The sequence below is a fragment of the Eptesicus fuscus genome, chromosome 17, assembly GCF_027574615.1.
Source record: "Eptesicus fuscus isolate TK198812 chromosome 17, DD_ASM_mEF_20220401, whole genome shotgun sequence".
Taxonomy (NCBI): domain Eukaryota; kingdom Metazoa; phylum Chordata; class Mammalia; order Chiroptera; family Vespertilionidae; genus Eptesicus; species Eptesicus fuscus.
The window spans coordinates 27200331-27215151 of NC_072489.1; the positions used below are offsets into that span (position 1 = coordinate 27200331).

General features: G+C 42.9%; 1 protein-coding gene across 2 annotated transcripts in view; it reads left to right on the plus strand.

Annotated features, from left to right (window-relative positions):
• The window catches only part of CCDC6 (coiled-coil domain containing 6), a 111078-nt gene extending 98131 nt beyond the window's left edge, over positions 1–12947 (plus strand). For both annotated transcript variants that reach the window (XM_028151510.2, XM_008145477.3), the window contains 2 exons: positions 7513–7637; positions 8647–12947. In XM_028151510.2, the coding sequence (XP_028007311.2) occupies positions 7513–7637; positions 8647–8841 (320 nt within the window). In that variant the 3' untranslated portion in view covers positions 8842–12947. The remainder of the gene's footprint in view (positions 1–7512; positions 7638–8646) is intronic.
• The last annotated feature ends 1874 nt before the right edge of the window (positions 12948–14821 follow it).

The window sequence follows — 14821 nt, forward strand, 5'->3', positions numbered from 1 at the left end:
CCAAACTGTTGTTAAGACTGTCTTTGACTGCGATTTTAAACGCTGATGCATTGACTAAACCGTGGGTAGATTTGTAAGATGCATCATAGCATATCCCTTTTTTTTTAAAATAGGTTTAAGATTTATTTACTCACTAACATGGGAACTAATAAGATGGTGATGCTGCTTCAAAGAGCACTTTGAGGACCTGGGTATTTATAAATATATATAAGGACGGTGAAAACAGCCACGTTTTATGGCTTTTTCATTATGTTCTACCTACATTATCTAATTTCTATTCGCCAAAGAGTTAACCTAGGCACCGTTTTTCCCATGTTAAAATTGAGGATGCAGTGAATCGGAAGCTACTGGTCTCATGGTCAGAATGTGGTGGGGAAGGGCGTGTCTTGTTGCAAAGCCAGTATTCTTTTTTCTTTTTTTTTAATATATTTTTATTGATTTCAGAGAGAGGAAGCGAGAGGGCTAGAGAGGTAGAAACATCAAAGAGAGAAGCACCGATCAGCTGCTTCCTGCACACCTCCCACTGGGTTCTGTGAGAGCTATTTTCAGTGGATTGTGCGTGGGACTCGGCCCTCCTACCAGGACATGAGAGAAGGAGCTGGCTTTGCTCCTCAGAAGCCTCTCCCTCAGAGGCGTGCTTGTCTTCATCTGACCCCGAAACCTCCCCCCGGGGTCTTTGGCTCCAGGACCAGCACAGCATGGGCTCTCAGGTTGGGAGGGCAAGGAAACGGTCCAGCCAGGCAGAGCGAGGAAGCAGCAGGGCCAGGGCGGTTGGCTGGCGAGCGGAGGGGAGGAAGGAATGAAAAAGATCGAGTCTTGTGACTGAAGTGAAGAGACTGAATTCCTTGTGCTTGCTGCTAAACAGGTTTTAAACAGGTGGGGGGGGGGGGAGTGTGTGTGTGTGTGTGTGTGTGTGTGTGTGAGTGTGCGTGTGTAGTGGGGGGCAGTGGGGGGAGTGGAGAAGGAGTGACTGCTTGGAAGGGTTAATGGCAATAAAGGTTTTACGTTTTGGGAAAGTAAAAGAACCTCGTGTTAGGGTGACACCTCCTATTGTCTGTTCTCCAGGTTGGTAAAGGGGGCATGCTGCAGTAACGCAGGTAGCCAGAAAGTGCGAGGTAGAAACGGCTTGGTTTTGTGAGGGTAGGATCCAGCCCAGCTCCAGGAATGCTGTGGTTGGTGTGTTTTTAAGAGGAGAAATCAAAAGTCCCACAACCAAGCGTGGCTGTGGCGGTGCCCTCGCAGATGTCCAGCGTACTGTCTCTGGCGTCCAACCGCACAAAGGGAGGCTGTTTGCAAAGAAAGACAACTTTCTGTCTGGATCTATGTCATGGTCATCACTCCTGTTCCTGCCCAAAGGGTATTCCTGAAACTGTGTCTCCTGCTTTCCAGTGGCCTTTACGCCTCTCCCAGAGCTTCCCTTCTTCTCTGCTTCTCAATTTCGCCCGAAGAGCATTTGGGTTTCATTACCGCAATAAAGGTCTTTTTTGCTTTCTCATTTATTGACCTAAAAGGAAGGCATGACTTAGGGAGAAGCAAGATGGAGAGTAGCTTTTATGGTTGATGGGTGATGCCGATTCATGCTACCTATAGTTTAATGTTCTGTGTATTTAAGTCTAAAGAAATCTTGAGAGGCGTGTAATTTCCAGTTCATTAAATATAATGTTGTGGTCATTGAAAATAAAAATAAAGTCAGACCTTTGTTGGCAACATTAAGCTTCTATTATAGCAAGTGTTCTGAAGAAGGTATTCTTCCATTTTCATAATTTTTATTTTCATAACCCCCTGTCCCTGTAGTGTGGGGCTTGCTTGTATAAATAAGCTATTTGGTTTCCCCTTAAACTACATAATAAGTAACACCAGGATTTTTTTTTTGATTTTTTTAGCCAGGCTAAGTGAGAACATTTGTATCCTATTTTAAGTTCTATAATATCATCAAAGTAGATTTTATCTCCTATTTGGCAGCAGAATTACTCCTATTCTAGTCCATTGCAGTCCTATATATAAGTGCATCAGCAAAACCCGGATTTTCATGTGTTCTTTTCACTTTATTTTTTACATTTTATATTTATTTACTTTATCTTTATTGTTGAAAGTATTACAGGTGTCCCCTTTTTCCCCCCGTTGACCCCCTCCACCTCGCTCCTGCCTCCTCCCCAGGCCTTCACCGCACTCTTGTCTGTCTATGGGTATGCATACCTGCATATAAGGTCTCTGCTTAATCTATCCCCCAACCCCCACTTCCCTCACTTTGTTTTCTATTGGGAGACTTTGTGGTTCTCAGAGCTGTTCCTGCAGTTTTTATTTCCACTTTAAGCGCGTTGGTTCTTCTTCCTCCCTTACCATTCGACATTGGCAGTCTTGCATTTTCACCAACTTGTTGAGATACGTTGAATCCTGTTTCACAGTTTGAAAGGTGAATTTAGGAAAGATCTCCTTATTCATTATATGTGGATTATCTATGGGGAGAGTGTTTTTCGGGTCGTCCATTATTTAATACAGACTAAGAAAGAGACATTCCCAATTAGTATATTTTCATGTGCCCTCATCAGGGTGAGGAATAATTAAGTTCCAAAAAGGGTATTCACCACACCCACTGCCCAACATGCATACCCACCGCCCAAGTCATGGTTTCTGATTCCATTCTCCAGTGATTGCCAGGGTGTATGCTGAATGAAAAAAGCTAGTTTCAAAGGGTTACATACTGTATGATTTTATTTCTATAACAATCTCTATGTGACAGAATCACAATGCTGGAGAGCAGATTGGTCCTTCCCAGGCGTTAGGATTAAAGGAACTAACACAAAGGCGTTTCTTGGTGGGTGGTGATGGAGCAGTTCTGTGTCCTGGTTGTGGTGACGGTGATCCGAATCTGTACATGTGAAGAAACTACATTGAGCTGTATACACACACACACACAGAGAGAGAATACAGTAAAACCAGATGACATCCTGTATCTTCGTCACCTATATTGGAGCAATGCCAGTTTCCTGGTCTTGATAATGTGCTGTGGTTATGTAAGATGTCATTCAGGGAAGCTAGGGGAAGGATTCATGGGAACCCTGTAGTATTTTTACAGCTTCTTGTGAATTATAAACTATTTTAAAATAAGTTACAATAAAAGAAGCGAAATAGTTTAAAAAGAGCTTTAAACAGCAGAGAGCTACCAGCAGCCTGGAGAGCTTTTGAGATGAGCCTTCATAAGCTGGCACTTACTGAGCCTTTCTCTACTGGGTGCCGGACACTCGCAGCATTTGGTGATGTTAACTCATTTCGTCTCCACAACAACCTTGAGAGGTCACTCCGATAATCTCATTTTACAGTTGAAGGAGTAAAAGTCCACAGTGGCTCAATGCCGAGTGGCTGAACTAGAGGCTGAGGTGACGTGGCAGTCGGCTGTGGAGTCTGGGCTCTTGGCCTCTTCCAGGAGGCTGAGTGAGGTCCTGATCGACCCGGGTGGGGGTTGAGTGGGGGAAGGAGTAAGTTACTAGCAGGTCCTGTGTGAAGAGAAGCTATCCCAGGCAAAGGGCACAGTATGAACTGAGATGTGGAGGCCAGAATCAGGTGATAAAATAAGGTCACTGTGGTCCTTCACACCTGCTGCCCTGGGACCCTGTTCCCCGTAGATCCTGATTCGTTTGATTTGGATTGGCCGAGGGCTTTGATATCCACTGACCAGGAACATCAGGAGATAGTTTGGAGCCAAATGCATAGGCCAGAGAAGAGAATTATAATAGCCGGAGAAGAGAAGCTTTTAAAATTTAGACCAACAGTAGGAGTCTTTGAAGACTTTTGATTAGCAGTGAAACATAATAATAAACCTTGTAATACTAGAACATAAGCTGGGTCTTATTTTTGTTGTTATGAATTGAATTCTCTGAGCTTCTCTTATCTGGGGATAAGGATCCACTTTTATAGCCTTTCTCTTAGATTTCATTGCTTTCATAAGAAATAGACTTAAGATTGTATATTCCCCAAAGCTGTTCAAAGAAAACCTCTTCTCCCCGCTCCCTGCATAAACATCACAGTCAATGGCCACTTCGCTCCCAACGCCTTGGACTTTACCCCCAGCCTCCATTTTGTAAACCTGGGCCGAAGATCCACAATCAGAAATGGAAATAGAGCAAATAGAAAGCAGCACCAGTTAATAGTCAAACCAAGAAATAAAGCAAGCACCTAACCGTGGATGTGGAGGCGCGGCAAGTTCTGGGACAGGACAACTAAAGGGAGGCTTAGTGGCTACGTGTCGTCGGCACCCAAAGACAATGTGGGAAAGCTTCCCAAACTGCTTTTTTCTGGCTTTCATGTAATTCAGAAAAGAGGCAAACAAAACTTACCACAGAGCTTTGCAACTTCAGGATATTCCATGAAGAAAACAAAAGCCCTACCCAGAGTTCATGGTGCTTGGCATCCAACAGCTGGTCTTGGGAACACAGTGATTGACAATAGATACTTCTACCCAAATTCCCCAAATTGCTCCTTTGTTTCCGTTTTTACTGCATTCATTCATATGGCGCTTGACCTGTGCTAGATACCCTGGTAGATGCTGGGAACACAAAGATGTAAAGATAGCCACGTTTGCCCTAACTGGTTTAGCTCAGTGGATAGAGCGTCGGCCTGCGGACTGAAGGGTCCCAGGTTCAATTCCGGTCCAGGGCATGACCCTTGGTTGCGGGCACGTCCCCAGTAGGGGGTGTGCAGGAGGCAGCTGATGCGATGTTTCTAACTCTATCCCTCTCCCTTCCTCTCTGTAAAAAATCAATAAAAATAAAAAAGATAGCCACATTTGTGTAGTGATAAGTGAGTGATGCTTTGGACCACTGGACCATCAGCACCTAAGGAGAAAAGGCCAGCGCTGCTTGACTGCACGTGGGTGATGACCACGTTAGGAATGTTTGGAAAAAAACAACTGTTAGGACCTCAACCCAGCCCTATCCCATAATGAGGGGAGTCCGGGCATGTACTTTGGAGATAATTCTCAGGTCTTAGAAGGAGACTGTAGAACATTATAGTGCGCTGGGGCTTGTTTTTTCCTTAAATATCAGTTTCTTTGGGGCAACGTTAACATAGATAGGGCTTTTGTTTTCTTCGTTGAGTGTCCTGTAGTTGCAAAGTTCTGTGATGGTTTTTGTTTGCCTTACGGCTGATTGTACACATTGCACGAACTCACACAGTGGTTTTGTGTCATTTTTCCTGGCAAGGGATTCTGTAGGAATCCCTTCCCACGTCCCGCGTGGTCCAGGGTTCCGGTTCAGGGTTCGAGTTCTGGAGAAGGGCCGCACACAAATGAAAGGAGACTTGAAGAAATTCAATTTGGTGAAATGGGGGGCCAGGCGGTAGTCCACCTCTAGTGGGAGAACTACTCCTGCTCTGGCCCTGCCATCCCTTTTATTGAGGCTTTGGGGAAAACATCTTAGCCAGGATAAACAGAAATATACATGTAGCCATTAGGCAGGAAATAACAGAAATTTACATGGGAAAAACAAAGGTGGAGGCTGCTTCAGCTAACAATGTCTCAACTAAAGGGTGAGTGGTTAGAGCAATTCAGGTTGTTGACCAGCCTTCCTGGCTTCCTGTCAACATCTCTCTTTGAGTGAAACTGATTTGTTTCCGGCAGGTTCACTTTGTTTTTTTAATTGGGATAAAAACACTTAACATGAAATCAACCCTTTTAACAAATTTTTAACTGTATAATACACAGTGTTGTACAGCAGATCTCTAAAACGTATTCTTGTATAATTGAAACATTAGCCCATGGAACAATTCCCTATCTCTTCCTACCTCCAGCCCCTGGCAACCACCTTTCTCCTCTCTACCTCTTTGAGTTTGACTTAGATACCTCATATATCTATTTGTCCTTTTGTGACTGGCTTATGTTAGCATAATGCATTCAAGGTTCATTCATGTTCTCTTTAAAAAGAATTTTCTTTTCAAGGCTGAAGAATATTTCATTGTATGTATACATTTTCTTCATCTGCTCATCTATTGATGGGCATTTAGGTTGTTTCTATATCTTGGCTAATGTGAATAATGTTGCAGTGAGCATGGGGGCACAAATTGCTTTTCAGTATCCTGATTTCATTTCTTTGCTTAAGTGCCCAGATGTAGGATGGCTGGGTCAGATGGTAGTGCTATTTTTAATATTTTGAGGAAACTCCATACTGTTTTCTATAGTGGCTGCACCAATGTACATTCATGCCAACAGTGCACAATGGTTCAAAGTCTCCACATTTCTTGCCAACATCTACATATAAACATTTTTAAATTTTATTTATTTATTCATGTATTTATTTTTTAAATCTTTATTGTTGAAAGTATTACAACATTGATCCCTTCTAGCCCACTCTGCACCCCCTTCCCCCACCAGGCCCTCACCACACCATTATCTGTGTCCATGGACTATGCATATATGCATATAAGTTCTTTGGTTGATCTCTTCCCACCTACCCACCTACCCCCGCCTTCCCTCTTAAGATTTGACAGTCTGTTCCATGCTTCTGTGTCTCTGGATCCATTTTGTTCATCAGTTTATTTTGTTCATTAGATTCCACATATGATTGAGATCATGTAATACTTGTCTTTCTCTGACTGGCTTATTTCACTTAGCATAATATTCTCTAGGTCCCTCCATGCTCTCTCAAAGGGTAAGAGATCCTTCTTTGTTTACTGTTGCATAGTATAATAGTCACCCTAACAGGTGTAAGGTGATATCTCATTGTGGTTTTGATTTGCATTTCCCTGATGAATAGTGGTATTGAACATCTTTTTATATGCCTATTTGTCATTTGTAGGTCATCTTTGGAGAATGTCTAAGTCCTTTGCCCGTTTTTGAATTGGGTAATTTATTTACTTGCTGTTGAGTTGTACGAGTTTCTTACATATTTTGGATACTAATTGCAGATCTGATTCATGGTTTGTAAATGTTTTCTCGCATTCTATAGGTTACCTCCATTGATTGTATTCTTTGCTGAATAGAAGCCTTTAGTTTGATGTTTATTTTTGCTTTTATGGCTGTGTTTTTTTGTGTCATATCTGAAAAATTGCCAAGACCAATATCAGAAAGCCTTTCCCTATTTTTTTCTTTTAGGAGTTTTACACCTTCTGGTGTTACATTCAAGTCTTTAATCAATTTATAGTTGATTTTGTGTATGGTGAAATATAGGGGGGGAGGAGGGTAGGGGTCCGGTTTCATTCTTCTGGATGTGGGTATCCAGTTTTTCAAACACCATTTGTTGAAGAGACTACCCTTTCCGCATTGTGAATTCTCAGCACTCTTGTTGAAGATCATTTGACCATGTATCCATGGGATGTCTTCTGGTTCTCTGTTCTGTTCCATGGCTTGACTTTACATCCCTTGTCACCCAGCAGGCCGTTAACTGAGCCCACTGTGCACCTCATCTATTTTCATTTTTGTGGGTGACGGGGAACTTCTGCATTTTGAAGCCTCCTAGATGGTCAAGGACAACAGATAATTTGAGTTTGAAATAATGCTTACAAGGTCTTGTTATATTTCAGGTCTGTCATATGCAAGTCACACGGTTGGTTTCACGCCACCAACTTCACTGACGAGAGCCGGCATGTCTTACTACAATTCCCCGGGTCTTCATGTGCAGCATATGGGAGCATCCCACGGCATCACAGTGAGTACCCCGGGGTGGGAAGCAGCACTTACCCCAGCTGGTGGTCTCCCTGGTCCTCCTTAGGAGACCAGGATCGATGCCATTAGATATTCACCATTCTTCCTCCCTCCCTCCATCAGTTCACCTTAAAACTGTATAGAGACTTCCTAACAGTCTGATACCGAATTCTGGTGTTGACACTAAAATCTATCCCTGAAGGAAAATTTCAGCTTCGCTTTCCTTCAGAAATCACCCTTGTGAAACTTACTTTGAACTCTGGCCAATGCCTTGATTGAACTCTGGCCAAGTCCTTGCCAAAACCAATTACTGTTAGTTGCCATAATGTCTAGAATATTTATTGTCTGCACCTTCACAGTTCACTGGCCCTCAATATGCTTTCTGAAATTAGCTTTGTTTCTAGTTTCACTCAGAATTTTTTCTCCTGAAATTAGAAGGAACTTCAAGTGCATCTGATTCAAACCTCACTCAGGGGATCTTTTTTCTTTAGAACTGATTATTTAGTTGGCTAATAGAGCAATTGGAAATGTAGCTAATAGGGGTTTGAGAACAAGACTGCATTGAAGGTAAATTCCCAGTAAGGAAATCTTTAAACAAGAAATTATTCTTCAAGAGCATTAAGGGTTTTCTGAAGCTGTTTTGCTGTTTGAGGGCTCTATGTAAAAGCAGAAACGTTTTTGGTTTAGCTTAAGCTTCTAGGATATTGAAAACTTTTGTTAATGCTAATGTAAGTGTAAGGGAGGGTGTGACAGCTGAGCCTTAATTTTAGGACTGATTCATTGAAGGGGGCAAGTCCAGTACTTTGGTCAGTGCAAGTTTCATAGTGATTTTGCTTTTTCATAGGTGTTAGGCATAAACCTGACTTTAAGTTTTCATTACTAGTTCAGAAATCAATAGGGCTGGACAAGGAAATCGCTGGTCAGCATTTCACTGGCCTCAGCTCTGAGTCAGGCTGTGGAAGAAATGAGCTGTCTGTCCCTAAACTGACCTACTGCTCCTGTCCTTTCCACAGAGGCCTTCGCCACGGAGAAGCAACAGTCCTGACAAATTCAAACGGCCCACGCCGCCTCCGTCTCCCAACACACAGACCCCGGTCCAGCCGCCTCCGCCCCCACCTCCACCTCCCATGCAGCCCGCGGTCCCCTCGGCAGCCACCACGCAGCCCGCCCCTTCGCAACATTCGGTGCACCCCTCCTCCCAGCCTTAATGCATGTGCTTAGTCTGAATCTTACGTTGGGACTCGTACCGTGGAGCCGTCTACTCAATGCCAAAGGCTTCTTCCCCTGGCATATTTGGATCTGACTTATTTGCACTGAGGTTATCTAGGCTTCACTATTAATTGTGTTGTAAATGTTTGTCGGAAACGCAGCCAGTGTTGTGGGTTACAACACTAACCAGACGACTCTCTCCATCAGTGTTTTACTTGAATCGACACGTGCGTCCATTCCTCAGCTGGAACCTCTGCTTTGCGATGTTCGGTAATTAGGCAGCCGTGTGCCGTTTTTTGCTTGGCCCCAGAGCTTCATTTTCCTGGCTTTTAGGTTTGTAAAATAAAAAGGGATATCTTTTTTTATCTCCCCCCCCCCCCATGAATTTGCAGAAAAATTACTGAGCTGTTCTCACCACCCCACCCCCCCGTTAGAATGGTGTTTACCAAACATACCAATAATTCAGCACTACAATTTGGAAACCTAGAATGGAAAGTTAGATGGATCAGTGCCCAAGACTGTTAATTGAGCTTTCTACAGATACCCTTTTTATAGATTATTTTCAGCGTAGATCAACATCCGCCTCTCTTGTAAAACAGCCAAAAGTGATGGATCACATGCCTGTACCTTTTCCACCTACACGGGATGGGTAATTATTGTATATTAAAGTGTGATTCTTTCCTTTTCCTTCATGTTAATCTTCCCAAACTGGCCCCCTCTCACGTGCGTCCATAAATGTTGTCCTCCCCACTGTGGTTGCAATGGCTGGTTAGAGCGTGCTGTGCGATTTCTGCTGCAGAAGGCAATGCGATTATAACAAAACAACAGCTATTTTTCCCTTTCCGTTCTTTATTTGTGTTCCCCTAAAATAGAGTTTGAACAAATATTTTAAAGGTGCGAGATTATTAGAAGATACTATTTGAAATGAATGTTATAGAAATATCTTTGGCATAATGGCCACACAGTACCTTATTGCTCGGCAGGCAAGAGAGGAGGTGTATGGGAAAGTAGCACATTAGCATTGGTGACTGCTTATTTCGCCCAGTATAAGAAGTGCAGTGTGTACAAAGAAGTATATTCTGAATACATTATCCCCATGCATTTAGCACAAATAAATCGTTGGGTTTCACTTCGAAGTGGAACACTGTGAGTCACTCTTTTCTTAAGACTGCAACATCTTTATTTTTGCTTTTCAGCAGTTACTGTTTTGTACTTTGGTAGTATAAAGTGATTTTTACCACCTGTGTTTGCATATTTATATATGCTGTGGACGAAAATACCTTACCTAGAGAATGTATATTTTATGATGAGAATGTGTATCTGTTGGATATAATCAGAGGACTGAAAGTTAATTTATCAGTAATTTTTAAGAGTCCATGTTTTGTGACAACCATCTCTTATTAATAGCTAGCTCTTTATTGAACACACTCCTAAAAAATAAGGAACCATGACATTGTAGATATTTAATATTGTACAGTATAGAAACCTCCATTTTTGCCTTTGAATGCATATTTAAGAGTTACAGACAGAAAAAAAAAAAGTCTTGTTGGATAATAGTGTTTGACTAGCATTTTAAGAACTTGAGAGTAAAAACAACAATAGGATTTTTCACCTCTTCCTGCTTCCACCCCCCGTCCCCACCCCCAGACGGAGAGCGTCACTCCTCATTGTTTGGAAGAAATCGTCCGTCTATATAAATTTTATTTATAATGTGTGTGTAATATACCTAATCACAGTACAGTTCTCAAATAGGGGGAGAAGTTTGGCCTATTATTGCTGAGGCTTTAGATTTTTAATATGATCAGACTGGGTCAGCTGAAACCTGAGGATGCCACCGCCAGCCCACTGTCCCTCCTGGTACATGGCCGTTCCGAGGCATTCGGAGAGGAGGCAAACGACGTTTGCCCTCATGGTACAGTTCTTGGCTTTTCTTATAGGAGAAATATGGCACATGTTTACAAGAATCTTCTACAAGAGTATAGTCTTCAGTGCTGTTGGATAGTGTCTTGCGCTCAAACGAGGAAGTCCGTCATGTAGTGAGTGACCTTACCTCTGCTTCCTGTCAATGTAGTTACCTCCTGAAAGCACAAAAGTCAAAACATCGCCGGCTGGAGAATGACAAAGCACTGGGCGTGAGCAAACAACAGTTCCTGACCAATGCCTTTTAGAGACGAGGTTCTTGACCTTCAGACTTCTGCCCGCATGGAGTGCTGGGGCCCCCAGGCTAGTCATTTCATTTCAAACTAGAACACAGCTCCTTCAGGCGGCACCTTTTCACCGCCGGTCTGACTTCCCCTCCCTGCGGACGTTCAGAATTGATAGAACAAACACTACTACTTGGGATTTATGCTGTTTCATGTCTTTTTTAAAGTGTTTTGTGAGCCCGTGTGGAGCCTGCCGCACTTGGGCAATGCCTGCCAAGGCAGATTCAGACCCCGAGCCCAGAGAGGCGAGAGCCCCCTCACCCAAGGGAAGCTGACTCACCTCGGCCATTTCTCCTCGGGGCTGACCGTGGTTACTGCCATTCCCCGTTGCCCACTCGCCCAGGGCAACTCGGGACTGACTCCCGGAAGGCCTTTGTAAAATCCGCAGCCATCCCGAAGGCCGGTGGGAGCAATAATAGCTTCATTTTTCTGTCTTGCTGACAGAGACCCTTGGCTACCACTGTGCTGCTAATAGGGTAAGTACGTCATTGCCAGATCACCATGCCTTTTACGAGAAACCAAATTCGCTTACCTGACACCTGACACCTCTCTGGGCTCTGACCTGCTTTTCTCTCAAGAGCATGCTGGCATTTTAGGCAGAATTCTAGAAATTTGCAGATGGTGGAAGTATTTAAGATTTCATTTCCCTTGCTCCTTTGTTGATTGAAAGGAGCTTTAAATGCTGAGCTCCTGAGATACTGACCACAAACCATGGAATGAAGGTGTGACCAGAATGTGGCTTTGACACCAAGTGCTGCTGTCCCTTTGTAATTGGCTTCTGATTTGACCAGACATGATTGATAATGTGAATTTTCGTTACCTGTTCAATTGTAGGACCATAGAACACGTATCACCCTTTGTTAGGGTGATACGGACCTTTCCTGCACGAAGCCTTGCTGGTAGAGGGTGCCCAGTAAGACAAGAAAAAAAGCGTAGTAACGTATGCTTCGAGAGCTCAATATTTTCATCTTAATCAGTACAGAAGAAATTTCTCTGTGTGACTTGATCTTCTGTCTAGTACTTGTCTTTTAGGTAACCAACACTGAAAACTTTGTAGTGATGACTACCAAAGAAATACACAGTAAAACAACCTTTTATTTCCAAATTATTAAAGAGCCAGCCATTGACGCTGCTACATGAGTTCCATGCTCAAGAGCCATTGTGAGAAATGAGGGGTTTATAGGTTTTCGTTTTGTTTCTAGTTTTCTTTATTTCTCTTTAATTTTTTTTTTAAATATAAAACATACACACACAGCTGTTAGCATAAAATTATGGGGAGCATTTTCCAGAATGCTCAGCAGTTGTGGTTAACTGCCAAGCCCTGGTTGCCTCTCGTCAGGCAATCGGAGGAATCCTATGTTCATGGTGGCGTGGGTGCTGTGTGTGTGCACGTGTGCGTGTGTGCATTCATGCCTTAACTCGGGTTACTGCTCAACTTTCGTTCTGGACTTAGTCTGCACCGTCATCTAGATTGTATTGTACATCTCGATCTGAACTTCATCCTGGCACAAACGAAGTTGCAGGCACAGCAGTTCCGGAATGCATTCCTCCGGAAGCGTATTCCGTCAGGCTGACCCTGAGGGCTGCTTTGGACTTTATTTGGAACTGAGCATGGAAAGCAAAGTGGACTGTCAAACAGACATCAGCAAGGAAGAGAGGAGAGCCAAGTGCTAGCTTGTCTTTTGCCTCTGCACCTCCGTGCACGCTGTTTGTTCATGACAGCTGGTCCACAACTTGATGAGGTTGGAGTTCTGGTAATAGTGGCAATCTTGACATTCTCGGTCAGAGTGTAGAGAGATGTAAGACTTCCAATTAATGTCTTATTTACTTCTTTATGTTGATTAGTCTTTGATACATGTGCTGAATCAGAAACCTAAATAAAGATAATTTTTTAAAATGTACCTCGTGAGCCTTAAGCCTTATTTCTGTTCTTTGAGTGGGAAAATGAACATTGTTTCCCTATTGCTTCTGATAGATACTGAATTTAGATTCCAAGTACCAAAGGCTGCCTTAGAACGTAAACTTAATAAGAGAACACAAAAGGAGGTAGTATTGTTCTGTTTCTTTCCTTCTTTTTTTTAAAAAATCTTTACCCCAGGACATGCTTAGAGAAAGGACGTATAAGAGAGAAACATCAATCGGTTGCCTTCCATATGCTCCCCAACCAGGGACTGAACCCACAACCCAGGTATGTGCCCAGGCCGGGAATCCTACCTGCAACTCCTCAGTGCGCGGGACGATGCTCAACCAACAGCCACTCTGGCCAAGCTTGGTCTGTTTTTTAATCAGGGTGCTGGTTACCTGGGAATATTAAGTTTTTGAAATTTCATTGAGCTGTTTGCTTATGATTTGTGTGTTGTTCTTTATGTTATATTTCAATTTAAAACTATAAATGCAGGAGATTCTGAAAAAAAATAAAATAAAACTACTCTCAATTCCCAAAAATGTTACCTATAAACAAATACTTTTTTTTTTTTTTTTTTTTTTAGGCTTTGGACATTATATTTGTTATATTAGCTTCAGCTTTTCTTAAAATTTTAAATCCATCTGCATGGATTCCTCTTGGCTTTCAATCAAGTCTAGGTTTGAGTACCAGTTCTTTCACGAGGCCTTACCCTCTCTGGAACTCAGGTTCCTTACCGATGAACCAGGGATGCTATATGCCTCGCTAAGATGAGAGAATTGAAATGAAAACATCTGGTACAGTTTCTCACACACAATAAGACACAAGTCCCTTCTACATCCGTTCATGCAGGAAGAAACAGCGACCGTCTGGGGAGATGTTTGGATGTGCTGGGCGGGGAGGGGTGCTGGCTCCCCAGCTGCATTTAGAGAGCTCCCCACCCCCCCCACCCCCCACCCCCGGCAGTAAGTCCTGAGGGACAAGCGCGGTACTTAGCAGGATGCTGTCTTAGGAGCATAGTCTTCAGGAACCCAGTTGTGATACCATGTTAGGAGTTCAAATGGTTTAACCCTGAGCCCCTTTCTATGGAAAAGTGCTAAATAAATCTGGAACCAGTCTTGACCCACTCTGGCTTAACCAGGATTCCACAGTAACTATCCTAGTTAATTGAGTTTTAAATTTGGTTAAAACTGGTTAAAAGAGAACGCAAAAGGAGGTAGTATTGTTCTGTTCCTTTCCTTCTGTTCCATTTCATGTGGTGAATCGAAATGACCAAAATTTCAAAATGCTTCTCTACTCTTGGCAGCTAGAGTTTAGTGGTAACTTGAGGAAAAATGTTGACCAGGAAGTTACCCAGGACCTCAGAACTCCAGTCTTGCTTCCACCCGCCAGCTTCGGTTTTCTGGACTGTGTAACGGAGACAGCCATTCTGGTTTCAGGTGGAGTTGCAAGAAAACGGGGTTTGCACCGGATGCTTTAACGACAAGTAGGTCAAGTTTAAGTTGCACGTGCACTTGTTTTCCCTTTAATGCCTCTTAGAGCCTGTGTGTTCGTCCACATGTTTCTTCTAACATTGAAATGGTTGGTTTAGAAAATGTTTCGTGTTTATGTAAAACTAAGTAAACCTGGGCTCTTGTTTTAACAAGCACATAAGCTATTAAGTCAAGGAAAGTTTTTGGAAATGCAATTGTATTCAGTCATCAATATCTAATCCAGGCCCGAACTTTTAAACATTTTCTTTAGAAATAGAGGAAGAAGTCAGTGGGTGGTCAGTTTCGGTTTGTGTCTGGTGTTTATGTTGACATGAGAAATTTATTTCCTGTTCCTTAAGTTTTTCTCTTCACTTACATATCACCCCTAATTATAAATTAC